Below are 13,316 nucleotides of genomic sequence, written 5' to 3' on the forward strand. Positions count from 1 at the left end.
AAGCAGTGGTATCAACGCAGAGTACTGCTCAGTTTTTGCCGACAATCTGATGTCAGTCATGTCAGCAAGCTTTGCTCGATTTCTGCCGCCAATTTGCTGTGTAGTTATGTTAGCAAGCTTTGCTTGATTCTTGCCGGCAATCTGCCAGCTTAATCGGTAATAACAACTCTTGTACCAAATTTGTAGCCTTTTTGCTGACAATAATTTGTAGCAAGCACTTGGCAATATCTGTTAGAACAGACCTGGCTGACTGGGAGCCTAATAATTTTCTAGTCATTAATCAATCTTTTTTTATTTACAGTGAAATCATTACTAGAAATAATACACTTTTGTGACTACGCAACATATACCAGTGCTGGAATATCTACTGTGCAACTACAATATGAGGTAATGTTTTTAAGTATTGTGCTTTCTGACTGTTCATTCAACCTAATGGAAAATTGAATTATGCCCAGTAAGCAATTTGATAACAAATTGTTGCCAAATTGGCATCAAATTCGCTCAAAACTTGGTAACAAATCCAGTGCCATCTGTGTCCGCATTAAGCTTGTGTTTTGGTGACAAAGCTTGTTGACATAACCTGACAGCAAATTGACGGCAAAAACCGAGCAAAGCTTGACATGATTTGACGTCAAATTGATGGCAAAAATCGAGCAAGATCTGCGCAAGACAATCTGATAGCAGATTGTCAGCAAAAACCGAACAAATTCTGCAGTTTTTGGCCATTCATATAAAAGTATATATTTAAATAGATTTAAAGCCTTAACCCTAAGTCACAAAATGATGATAAGTTTTGGTCATAAAATGACCATTAGATAATTAGACATTATATAAAATCATATATTAATATGTTAAAACATATAGGTAAATTCAAATAACTTAATTTATAAAATTGAAGATCTTTTTGGACAGAAATTGTTTGAATAAGTGAAAATCGAACAATTATCTGTCCGATTTGCAAAAAATCAATTCAATATCTGAATTTCCTGTATAAGAATTGTGTCAAAAATTGAACTGATAGAAATATATATATTATAATATTATTAGCATTTTGTAGGCTTTATATACACTCGTGACAAGAATTTGAATACGGGTATAGATAATGAATAACGCGCCGCATAGCGATAAGCGACTGAACTATTTTATAATACTTTATAAAATAAGCTGCAGATTTTGTTCGGTTTTTGCTGCCAATTTGCCATCAGATTGCGCACTCTAGATCCTGCTCAGTTCTTGCCGACAATCTGATGTCAATCATGTCAGCAAGCTTTGCTCGGTTTCTGCCGCCAATTTGCTGTGTAGTTATGTTAGCAAGCTTTGCTTGATTCTTGCCGGCAATCTGCTAGCTTAATCGGTAATAACAACTCTTGTACCAAATTTGTAGCCTTTTTGCTGACAATAATTTGTAGCAAGCACTTGGCAATATCTGTTAGAACAGACCTGGCTGACTGGGTGGTGATGACAATTGTACTGGTAAGATCGCTGTATGAACGAGATCTTAATGTCACGCTGTTTATTAACATTATATCATGTTTATTTTGATTTTAAGCAGGTGAAAGTAATAGGTGAATATTAATTTGCAGAGATTCAATTTGCATCGAAAAAAATTCATTTACAAAGCACGAGAATCTTTTAAGCGAGAGTTAAATATTATAGTCTCTGCTAATAGAATCTTGTGATCTGTAATGAAATGATTAACGCTTCTTCACTAACTTGCAGTGCCTGTTGATGCATTAATGATTTCAGATTGTTGATGTGTTAGAAGATTGAGTAAACATTTATATCGCTATATAGTGAGTGAATACATCAACGAAGACAGTGCTTTGGCATATTATATCCAAATGTGGCATATTGTAATATATATATTATAACACATATTATATATGTATATTATCTGCATCACAAAAAAAAGATTATAACATTTTGTTCTTAATCAATTTATCAAGTTTACAATTACATTGGAGTGTATACATGAACATATTATTTTTCAGAGAAATAATTTTGTATCAATATGATAATTATATTTGTAATAACTATACTTGATGATTTACATGTATGTACTGTCTCACATAATGCATATACATATATTGAAATATGGAATTATTAGAAATATTAGAATAAATATATTTATATATTTGTATATCGGTGTATTTCGTATAGTATGCTGTCCGTAAACAATGACAAATTGATTTCAAATACGAAAAAGTATGGTACAATTCATTATTCACCATACGAAATACACCGATATACAAATGTATAAATATCTCTATTCTAATATTTCTAATAAGTCCATGTATATGCATTATGTGAGACAGTACATACATGTAAACCTTCAAGTATAATTAATACAAATATAATTATCATATTGATATAAAATTATTTCTCTGAAAAATAATGTGTTCATATGTACACTGCAATGTAATTGTAAAGTTGATAAATCGGTTAAGAACAAAATGTTATAAGATTTTTTTTTATATATTACAATATGCCACATTTGGATATAATATGCCAAAGCACTATCTTCGCTGATGTATTCACTCACTGTATAGCAATACAAATGTTTACTCAATCTTCTAATACATCAACAATCTGAAATCATTAATGCATCAACAGGCACTGCAAGTTATTGAAGAAGCGTTGATCATTTCATTACAGATCACAAGATTCTATTAGCGGAGATTATAATATTTAACTCTCGCTTAAAAGATTCTCGTGCTTTGTAAATAAATTTTTTTCTGTCATTCGATGCAAAAATTATCCCTGCAAATTAACATTCACCTATTACTTTCACCTGCTTAAGATCAAAATAAACATGATCTAATATTAATAAACAGCGTGACATTAAGATCTCGTTCATACAGCGATCTTACCAGTACAATTGTCATCATCATAATTCAATCTTCCTTTAGGTTGAATGAACAGTCAGAAAACACAATACTTAAAAACATTACCTCATATTGTAGTTGCACAGTAGTTATTCCAGCACTGGTATATGTTGCGTAGTCACAATAGTGCATTATTTCTAGTAATGATTCCACTGTAAATAAAAAAAGATTGATTAATGACTAGAAAATTATTAGGCTTATGTTGCATATATATACTCTTTACTACAAACTATGAAGATATAACAGAAAATACTCGCTTCTAATTATAATGTGTCTAATTACATGCATCCAAAACTTGTCCTATATTGCTAAAATATCCAAGCTCTTCCATGTTAACAAAGAATGCTTACCCAATATAATTTCGTAGAAACAGCACAATCTCATAAACTTACAAATATTTTTGATTCTGAAAACACATAATGGGATAATAAGACAGTGACATACGTGAGGTTAAGATATCTGTCATGTGTGCAGTAAGCAATGTAGAAAAAAACGCCCTGTTAGAACATCTTTATTATTTAATATTTCTTACTTTTTAAACTATAAATAGCTAACAATGAGTTACTCTGTTACAAATATTGCAAAAAATTTCTTGTTTATGCTGTATTATGTAACTTAATAATTAAGGAAACAATACCTATTTTGTATAGATATTTTTTCTGAACATGTTAACAATCTTTGCACAGTCTTATTGTATCACAGTCTTATACGTATAAAAAAAAAAAACTTTTTTAATGCTACTCTCCGTTTCACAAGTTCACAGAACAGTTAATTCGGAGATAGAAAAGATTGTATTTTATAACATACACTACAACCTCATCCAATATAAATATTTCTTCTGTATCTATACAATAGACGTTTTGTAATCTTATATCTATTATAAAAAAAATCTCTTCTTAATATAAGTTCTATAAGTATATATTACCGTACTATACTTCTTCGCAGTTTTATGAATACTACTATTACGTCCTGGCGACTCCACGATTCCTTTCTTCCGCGACGTTGCGGTAGCGATCGTCAGTTGGTGATAAGAACGAACCGTTCAATAAACAAAGCATCTTGTGCCATACGTTTCTTTTAAATTTAAACACTGTCATTTGTCAGTAACAATATCCACGAGTATCCGTGGGAAAGACGCAAGGAAATCGATGATGGAAACCATGCTGGTCTCGAGATAAATAAAAAATAACAGCTACCCCTTGCAATAGAATTTCCGGCGGAAGAACAACGAGATAACAAGAACTTTTAACGAAATGTTTAATAAACTCAGCTGCATTAATACTGATAATAATTTTCTAACGGACAATTAATAAACACAGCTGCATCAACGTTGACAAAAATAATTATAAGGAAGTAAGACCCTTTTCTAATCAGATCATGTGCGCGAGGTTCCCCCGGAAAGGCTAATGTTTAAAGAACTTGTGAACTAATATCGAACTCACCAACCAACGATCAGCACGGGTAAAAATACGAAAATAGGAGACACCCTTTGCTGAATGAGGACACTGGCACGATTCTAATTCGTTAAAATCTTGAAGAATCCCTACTTTTGCATAATTTCAATTCGTTAAAGTTTTGAAAGATCCCACTCTTAAAATTAGAAGACGCCCTCAAAAAAGGGTTATATAAAAGAAAGAACTCGTAAGACTGGAGCACTCATAGATTCGAGCATTCATAGATTCAGAGACTCATAGATTCGAGCATTCATAGATTCAGAGATTGATAGATTCGAGCATTCAGAGATTCATAGATTCAGCATTTATAGATACAGCATTCATAGATTCAGCATTCATAGATTCAGAAATTCAGAGATTCAGAGATTCATAAATTCAGTGCCGGGCAATTAGTTTCGTGTGCGCGCATTAAGAGAAAAAAATTCAAAGAGTGACTAGTTCAACATCAGTGTCCTCATCTTGGCGTCGTCTCCAGGGCAACCCGGCACCCACATCTTAGCGAAGGACGACAAGTTTACTTAATCTACCAATTAAGGGCCAGCAACGAAAGTAGGTCTCTAATAATTCAGTTTAATTATATTTTTTATTCCCGCAATAAATAACGTTGTCATCGGTCCCATAGTGAGAACCAGATCGGGAAAAACTTACAATCTCCAACCCGCTACCGCAAAGGTCCGTTCCGCGAGTCAGAAGACGCGAACTTCCGTAAATTTTAAATCAACCTTAGTCAACAGTAGTAGTAGTAATTACACAATCACCACACACACAGAAAAAACAGTCATTGACTTCCCCCCTAGTTACTTCCCAATATATCCTTCAGAACCATCTTCTCCTGCCGCTTTCCCCCCGATCGTTTTCCTCGTTGTCAACGATCATCCTTGAAAATTCACCCCTTCCTTCTCCTCCTTCAGAATTAGACGAGTTCGAGAAGGCAGTGCAGGATTTCTGCAATGAACTCCCTAATTTGGAGGACGAATCCTGCTATCAATCTCCATTCCCTCTCCTTTCTTTCCCTCCTGAATCCGACGAATTCGAGAGAGCACTGGAAGAGTTCTGTCATGAACTCCCAGATCTCGATGACGAATCCTCATACCAATCCTAGAATTATGAAATCAACCTCCTAATATTTTCTTTTTCTAACAGATATTTTGTAATAACTAGTCAAAAATTCAATATTAATAATAGAATCTTGCCTCATTATTCTGACTGATGTCCTCCGTACGATTGTAAGAACCGCGAACAACCAAACACACACACACACACACACACACACACACACACACACACCCATACGCATATTAAAATAACTATTGTTCTCATCATTTGATATAATGTATACCAAAGTAGTTTAATTTATTATGAATAAATTTATATTCTAATTTAAATCTTTATTAACCCCTCTCATTCTCCAGTCAAAAGATCGCACCTGGTCCCATCCCGCGTAATAGAGATTAAATTCTTTTACCAAAAAGGGACCGCCGAGCGAACTTCTGAAAAACAGAGTAATAGCGACCCTAACGGTCGTTTACCTGATTTTCGGACTGTCAAGTTTGTTCGACCCGATTCTAACGCTTCGAGATCGGTATAACTTCGGGATCATAAAGATAATAGTTGCACCCTTCCATTGACTCATCCTTCCTCGAGTCTGGACGTAACACTACAGAAAACTCTTTTCTCAAAACTGAATTATTGCTTAATATATTAATAAAAAAAGATTTAAAGCTTAATTGCATATATTATAACATAGAATTTGCAAATAAATGTATCTAAATTTTATTATCCTTTTAACTGATAATTGTATTTTAATCTCAAATTATAAGAAATTAATTTTATCATTTTAATTATATAAAATTTGTGCAAAATAATTCTTTTATTAAACATGTTAATATTTAAAAATAAAATGAAATTAAGAAAACTTAACACTTATTTCGTACAGATATTTCTTCTAAAGCTATCAACTATAATACTTTGCTTAGTCTTATATGTATAAAAAAATACTGAAAATTATTCAAATTTGATTTTAAAACTGTATCACAAAAAAACTGAATTATTACTTAACATATTAATAAAAAAAAGACTAGACCGCATATATTGTAATTCAACATAGAATTTGCAACTAAATATACCTAAATTTTATTAACTTTTTTAACTGATAACTTTTTTAACTTAAAATTATAAAAAACTTGATTTTATTCTTTTAATTATATAAAATTTGTGCAAAAGAATTCTTTTATATTGAACATATTAATATTTGAAAAAAAATAAAAATTTTAAATTTTTATTTAAATATTTTTTAGTTAAGTTATATCCCAGACAGCACAAGGATGTCCTTAGGACGTCCAAAGGGCATCCAGGACATACATGTAGAATATTCTCAGGATATCCCATTGTAATCCTCAGATCTCCTCCTCCTGAGGAAGAGTAAATGATAGCCGTATATTAACATCTGGAGAATCCAGGAAGATCCTGTGGAACATCCTAAGGATTTTTATAGGATATGTTAGGAATATTTTTCGTATGTTTCAAGGAGCAAATTTAAAAATTTAAATATAAATTAAAATTATGTTTTGTTATTTACTGCCAATATTAAAAATCTAATATTAAAAATAGTTTACCGTTCTTTAATATTTGAGGCTTTCGTGCTGTACATGAATATTTTAGGTTTGGCTCCCGGGTTTGAGTTGTGTAATATTTTCTAAACAATCCAATATCTGAATTCCCTATGTTGGGATTGCATCAGAAATTGAACTGATAGAAAATAATTACATTTGTAATTTCCTGTCAGTTGCTCTTTGCAAGCTTTATATAATTCTCATGACCAAATCTCAAATACGAGTTCGCGTGTCGCATAGCGACAAAATTATTATTTATTTAATATTTCGTGAGAAATGTTACTGTTCGCAACATTCCAAAAACTTTACAAACAATAGTATTCAACCGCTAGTTCGTTTGTTTACCGCTATGCGACACGCGAACTCGTATTTGAGATTTGGTCATGAGAATTATATAAAGCTTGCAAAGAGCAACTGACAGGAAATTACAAATGTAATTATTTTCTATCAGTTCAATTTCTGATGCAATCCCAACATAGGGAATTCAGATATTGGATTGTTTAGAAAATATTACACAACTCAAACCCGGGAGCCAAACCTAAAATATTCATGTACAGCACGAAAGCCTCAAATATTAAAGAACGGTAAACTATTTTTAATATTAGATTTTTAATATTGGCAGTAAATAACAAAACATAATTTTAATTTATATTTAAATTTTTAAATTTGCTCCTTGAAACATACGAAAAATATCCCTAACATATCCTATAAAAATCCTTAGGATGTTCCACAGGATCTCCCTGGATTCTCCAGAGGTTAATATCCCAGACAGCACAAAACATCCTCAGGATCATCCTGAATATGTCCAGGACGGTTCAGGACATTTTTGTAGGATGTTTTATCATAAATATATTTATAAAAATTTAATATTCATATATAATTATTTTTTGTTGTGTCGGCTATTTAATATAATTTAGAAATCTTAGGTATTATAATAAGTATTAATGTCCTATAAATGTCCACTGGATAACCCCTGGATGTCTGTAGGATATCCTACAGACATCCAGGGGTTATCCAGTGGACATTTATAGGACATTAATACTTATTATAATACCTAAGATTTCTAAATTATATTAAATAGCCGACACAACAAAAAATAATTATATATGAATATTAAATTTTTATAAATATATTTATGATAAAACATCCTACAAAAATGTCCTGAACCGTCCTGGATATATTCAGGATGATCCTGAGGATGTTTTGTGCTATCTGGGATATTATTAGTTATTAATAAGTTTTTCAAAAATATTGTTTATATTTAAAAAATTTTTGGATAATATATTAATAAAATTTGTAACGATGCATCCCTCCACTGTTACCCGGCCATCGATCCGCCGGAAGTCCGCCGCCAGACAAACACCGATCGGGCATAAAGGCCCGTCTACATAGGACGCAACACGCCAGACGCAGTTCGCAGACGCGCACGCAAGGTGACGTTGCAGCGCACGCAGCGTGCACGCATTCGCAAATCCATCATACGCGACGAGTTGGTTTAACTTTAATTTTCTGTGTTGCGGTAATTGCGTCGACGAATCACAGAGTACCTAAGAAGTGGGAAGTGGGAAAATATAAATGAATATTCACGTGCATCATGAATTCCAATTCAGTGAAAATGGAGATATTACCATATTGAATTTCAGAAAGAACGAGGCAAGTTATTGCATCTGTACGCAATAACATTGGTTTATATGCCAAGAGCTCACGAGTGTATAAAGATAAGCAAGCAAAAGATTTAGCTTGGCAATGTATTGGTGCTTCGTTAATTCCTCCTTTCAGGTAAGTTTTTATTAATTTAATTTGTTTTAAGTATATATGTAGTTATATCTGTTAAGTATATATGTAGATATGTGTGTTGTGTAGTTTATATCTGTTATTTTAAGCATATATGCTGATAACACAAATAGGTTAGATTGTTCTCTGACAACTTTTTTCTCAACTACTATTTTATATTTACTTTTATCTAGGAGATATGGTTGCAAAACGATTCAAACATCTAAGGAATACTTTTCAAAAAGAAAGGAAGAAAGTTAGTGCTAGTATTCCCTCCTCAGGAGCAGGTGTACAAGATGGAGATACGAGATTTGAATCAACGTGGGAATATTATAACGATTTATTATTCCTTTCAGAACATATCAATAGTAGGATGTACATATGGTTTTAGTATTTATTTATTTTAATTTCTCTGAAAAAGTTTATATAATAGTAATGTATTCCTTTTTTAATGTAAATATACATCGGTAATTGGTAAATATACACATATTTTTTTTTTAATTTACACAGGACAACAAGTAATTATACAGGACACTCTAGCTGCGACTCTATTTATTTTGACACACAATCAGTTTTACACACAACCAGATGACAGACAGTTTTGCACAGATGAAGCAGATTCCTGTACAAATGTTTTAAAAAGGAAAGCAGAGATGACACAAGAGGATGAAACTATGGAAGACATTGTTTATGTGGATAATATTCTTCCTGCCTCTATGCAATGCATGTCCTCTGATGAAAACAAGTCATGTAAGAATTTAATATTTGTACTGTGTATGTTTGTTCGTCTATTGTGTATGTGTATTATTATTGCAGTACTCAACAAAAAGTCAAACATGACTTCTTGTGCAACTCCAAGTATATCAACATCATCAGTGCCTATTATTAAAGTGCAGGCACCAAAAAAATATCAACCTCTCAATCTGAAGCATCATTGACTGAAAAATCTTTCACTATTCGAGGAAAAACTGTAGCATCAATACAGAACCAGCAGTATAAAAAACCAATGTCAGATGTGATGAAGAGAGAGAAAAATAAAGACGTAATTAAGAGTTGTATAGAACAACTTTCAAAAAATGCATCTGATATCGCAGCAAGAATAACTCGTCCTACTGAAACTATTACTAATATTAATATCGAGGAATTAAATTTCTTGCAATACTTAATAAAGCAGATACCAGATAATAAGAAATTATTATGTATTTCTGATTTTTTTCGTGTCGCAGAAATATACAGAAAAGGTGCCAGTCCCGGTATTACAGAGACATAAAGTGATAAATAATATGATATATTTATAAAAGTGATATATATCTATTAACTTTTTATTTGATTAATTTGTCTCATATGTTAAAATATTTTTTAGTTTTTGAGTATACTGGGACTTGCACCTTTCCTGTATATTTCTGCGATAGAGACATAAAGTGATATTAAGTTTTTAAGTATACATTTTATGTTTATAAAAAATGATATAAACTTTCTTAAAGAAGCAATCTTTTAAAAACAGTATGAAGGGAAAAAAATATGTTTTTTTGTGGATGTAAAACTAAATAAGAACCCAGACAGCACATGTGTCTGAAAGACAAAAGATATTTAAAAGACTATCTATCTAAAAAATGACTGATTGTGAGATGTAAATTTCTGAAAAGTAAACTCTTTTTGTACTTTTTGCGCTGCATATTAAGTTCAAAGATACATATTATATTTTTGTTAAAAACATATACCTATTATTTTAAATTAGAAATGTAAGTGTTACCATCAGTATTACTACAAGTCAAATGTTTATTTTACTTTATGTTGCATTTTCTAGGTTTTTAATTGTACAATGTTCTTATTATAAGATTATAATAAGAGCTATTTTTTGTGCAGTTTTTACATATTTCTGCAGTTCTAAACAGCCAATATGCAATTGTAAATCATTCGCGTGTGTGTATGTGTGTGTGTGTGTGTGTGTGTGTGTGTGTGTGTGCTGCGCAGTGAATAAGATTATTAAAAGTTTTAATGTATTAAAACTTGAAAAAAAATTTAAGAGGATGCTGGAGCGACGGGCGAACTCCGACGGGTGAACGCCATCATCTAAGTGTAACTAAAAGTGTCGGTATATTACCAACGCTTTATAGTTACATTACCGATATCATTATGTAGAGGAATGGAGTCAAGGATATGTGCATACTTTGGAAAGAGCAATAAAATATAAACTTTTCGCATTGTGTTAAATATGTAGAGACAGAAAATAAGGAGGGAGGGGTGAGGGGCGAGTGGAAACCGGCGCGGGGGGTATAACGTCACAGGGGGGGGTTATGACGTCACGCGGGGGGGGAACCGCGGCGAAATCGATGGGCGAGGGGTCCGCGGAGAGGGGGGAGGGGGGACCGCGTCCTAACCGGTAGGCGAGGGGTCCGCGGAGAGGGAGGAGGGGGATCGCGGCGGAACGGTTGGCGCGGGGAAGAAGGAACGCACGCGTCTGCGAGTAGGTGTGAGAGAGATAACGCGAGGCGTCCGCAATGTGTAAGAGAAGGATAGCGCTAATGATATTCTATGGACGTGGGACAAGGATAGCGCGAGGCGTCCATATGAGCGTAAGACAAGGATAGCGTTTGCATGCACGTGGGAAAAGGATGGCGCGAGACGTTCGCAATGTGTAAAAGAAGAATAGCGCATGAGTAGGAAAAGGATGACGTTAGCATGCACGTGGGGGAGAGATAATGCGAGGCATGCATGGACGTGAGAGAAGGAGGCGCAGAAATAATCGACATATATATTTAATAAAATAATATTCATTCAATATATATTTAATATAGACCTATGTGTGTGTGTGTGTTTAAAAATAATAAAAAATAAAAATAATAATAAAATAATAATATATATATAAAAATAATAATAATAATAATAAAATAAAATATAATATGATGGCGCTCCATCTGAAACAGAAAAGAAATCTCATTAGTATACTAATCTAATTTGTAATATTTAATATATTACGAATCTTAAAAAGATACTCATAATCAAGCCTTCGACATCTTGCTCGGAGGTTCGTCCCACGGTTCTTCCACAGCGTCTTCCTCCTAGAGTTCGAGCCCGAATAATTTTCGTAGATCGAAAATATCACAGTACATCCAAGATCAATTGACTGAATCGTACTCTCGAGCCTCCACAGTATCTCCCCATAATTCGTCCAATTCGTCTCGCACGTTCCGTCGCACTATTCGGACATCTCGTCAACGTTCGAAATTTAAAAATCCGGGGATTTCTATGTCGCTCGTGTTATTGTACTATAAATCAAATTATAATATATTATAATATACTATACATAGTAAATGTAACATATAAAATAAAAAATGCTACTTCCTCTCTGGTACACTACTAGATTCAATAGGGCTCTCAACAGCCCCATCACCAGATCGTGAGCTCACCATGACGCATTCACCCGTTCTCGTTGCAATATCAAGTCTATTAGTGACGGCATTTTCACTTTACCACTTAAACTTTTCGTCACTCACTGCTTGAAACGTTATGATAGCCACGACAGGGCAGACGTTGTCTCGATGAAACATTTTAGAGTAGGGGATGTATCAGTTACGAAGAACGCTTACTTTCAGCTCTTGATAAGAAAACAAAAGTTAGCATGTTTCCACGAGCAAATATCTAAAGTCTTTTAAATATGAATAATATATTATTATAATATGTAAACCGCTATCGAACGGCTATTGAACGGCCATTGAACGGCTTTTGAACGGTCTTGAACGACTATCGAAGGGCTTTGAACGGCTATCGAACGGCTATCGGAGGACTTTGAACGGTTATCGAACGGCTATAAACAACTATTGAACGGCTATTGAACAGCTTTGAACGACAAAACAATTATTTATACACCATTCAAATATTTAAAGTCTGTGTCCATGTACTGAAATGTAATATCTATATTTAAATTAACTAGCTGACGCCGCTATCTAACGTCACATATAGAAATTTAATACTCATGTACTGGGATAAGAAAGAGGAAAAGGGAAGAATAAAAGATAATAAAATATATTTTAACAACAGTTTATTCTAAATAATGTTTGGATGAATCTTTAAGATGATTCGTCCACCAATTGAATATTTTAAATACATTTTGTAAAGCACAATTTTTTAAATGTTTTTCACAGCGCATAGTATTAGTAACATCTAGCTTATTTAACAAAGTGATATCTTCATAGTCCGCATCCAAGGTCTCAATAATAACGTCGTTTCTCGCATCATCGTCAAGTATATCGACCAAGCATTCTCGTTTTTCGCGTCCTTTAACGTACATGATAGGAGATGCTCCATCTTCCTCTTCCGTCGCGCCCATCACAACTCTCGTAATCAAACGCCTAGCGATGCTGTATGGAACGTTTCCATCCTCCCATTGACGTCCATGGTGATGTCCGATTAGCCATGAAGCTTGGCATCTCTCAGATTTTGTAAGCGCACGCCATGGTACGGGACTTACAAAAAAGTAATGAGAGAGAACAAATCCATTTCTCAATATCGCTACTTCCTTCACGATAAAGTTTCGCCCGATAATGAAGCCTTGCAAATCCACAAACGTTGGCGCGATCATGCTGATAATA

At 33.4% G+C, this 13,316-nt stretch overlaps 2 protein-coding genes and 1 pseudogene across 7 annotated transcripts in view; 2 read left to right on the forward strand and 1 right to left on the reverse strand.

Moving 5' to 3' along the window:
* Positions 1-4,002, reverse strand: part of LOC138939132 (probable cytochrome P450 6a13) — a 14,418-nt gene extending 10,416 nt beyond the window's left edge. For all 4 annotated transcript variants that reach the window (XR_011447798.1, XR_011447797.1, XM_070306698.1 and 1 more), the window contains exon 1: positions 3,811-4,002. The gene's annotated coding sequence lies outside the window, so the exon portion shown is untranslated. The remainder of the gene's footprint in view (positions 1-3,810) is intronic.
* LOC138939133 (cytochrome P450 6k1-like) overlaps positions 1-13,316 on the forward strand; it is a 119,177-nt pseudogene that overhangs the window by 70,060 nt on the left and 35,801 nt on the right.
* Positions 8,376-9,907, forward strand: LOC138939135 (uncharacterized). 3 transcript variants are annotated; one of them, XR_011447799.1, is made up of 4 exons: positions 8,376-8,730; positions 8,919-9,099; positions 9,235-9,474; positions 9,541-9,907. XR_011447799.1 is itself a non-coding variant. In XM_070306701.1 (4 exons), exons 2-4 carry the CDS (start codon positions 8,924-8,926, stop codon positions 9,660-9,662), a joined length of 531 nt encoding a protein of 176 aa, XP_070162802.1. In that variant the 5' UTR covers positions 8,376-8,730; positions 8,919-8,923; the 3' UTR covers positions 9,663-9,907. The 3 variants fall into 3 exon arrangements, 2 of the variants coding, with proteins under 2 accessions (XP_070162802.1, XP_070162803.1); XM_070306701.1 differs by having other exon boundaries at positions 8,919-9,092; XM_070306702.1 differs by having other exon boundaries at positions 8,383-8,730; positions 8,919-9,045.

Source organism: Polyergus mexicanus, unplaced genomic scaffold (genome assembly GCF_030449975.1).
Source record: "Polyergus mexicanus isolate NDT 795.1 unplaced genomic scaffold, iyPolMexi1.0 SCAF_14, whole genome shotgun sequence".
NCBI lineage: Eukaryota > Metazoa > Arthropoda > Insecta > Hymenoptera > Formicidae > Polyergus > Polyergus mexicanus.

What these genes read in the sequence shown, in the direction of transcription:
- LOC138939135 (XM_070306701.1), top strand. Translation starts at nt 8,924, where the DNA reads ATGGTTGCAAAACGATTCAAACATCTAAGGAATACTTTTCAAAAAGAA. An exon ending in CCTTTCAGAACATATCAATA is followed by an intron (nt 9,093 to 9,234) that starts GTAGGATGTACA and finishes TAATTTACACAG; the next exon opens with GACAACAAGTAATTATACAG. An exon ending in CTCTGATGAAAACAAGTCAT is followed by an intron (nt 9,475 to 9,540) that starts GTAAGAATTTAA and finishes TTATTATTGCAG; the next exon opens with TACTCAACAAAAAGTCAAAC.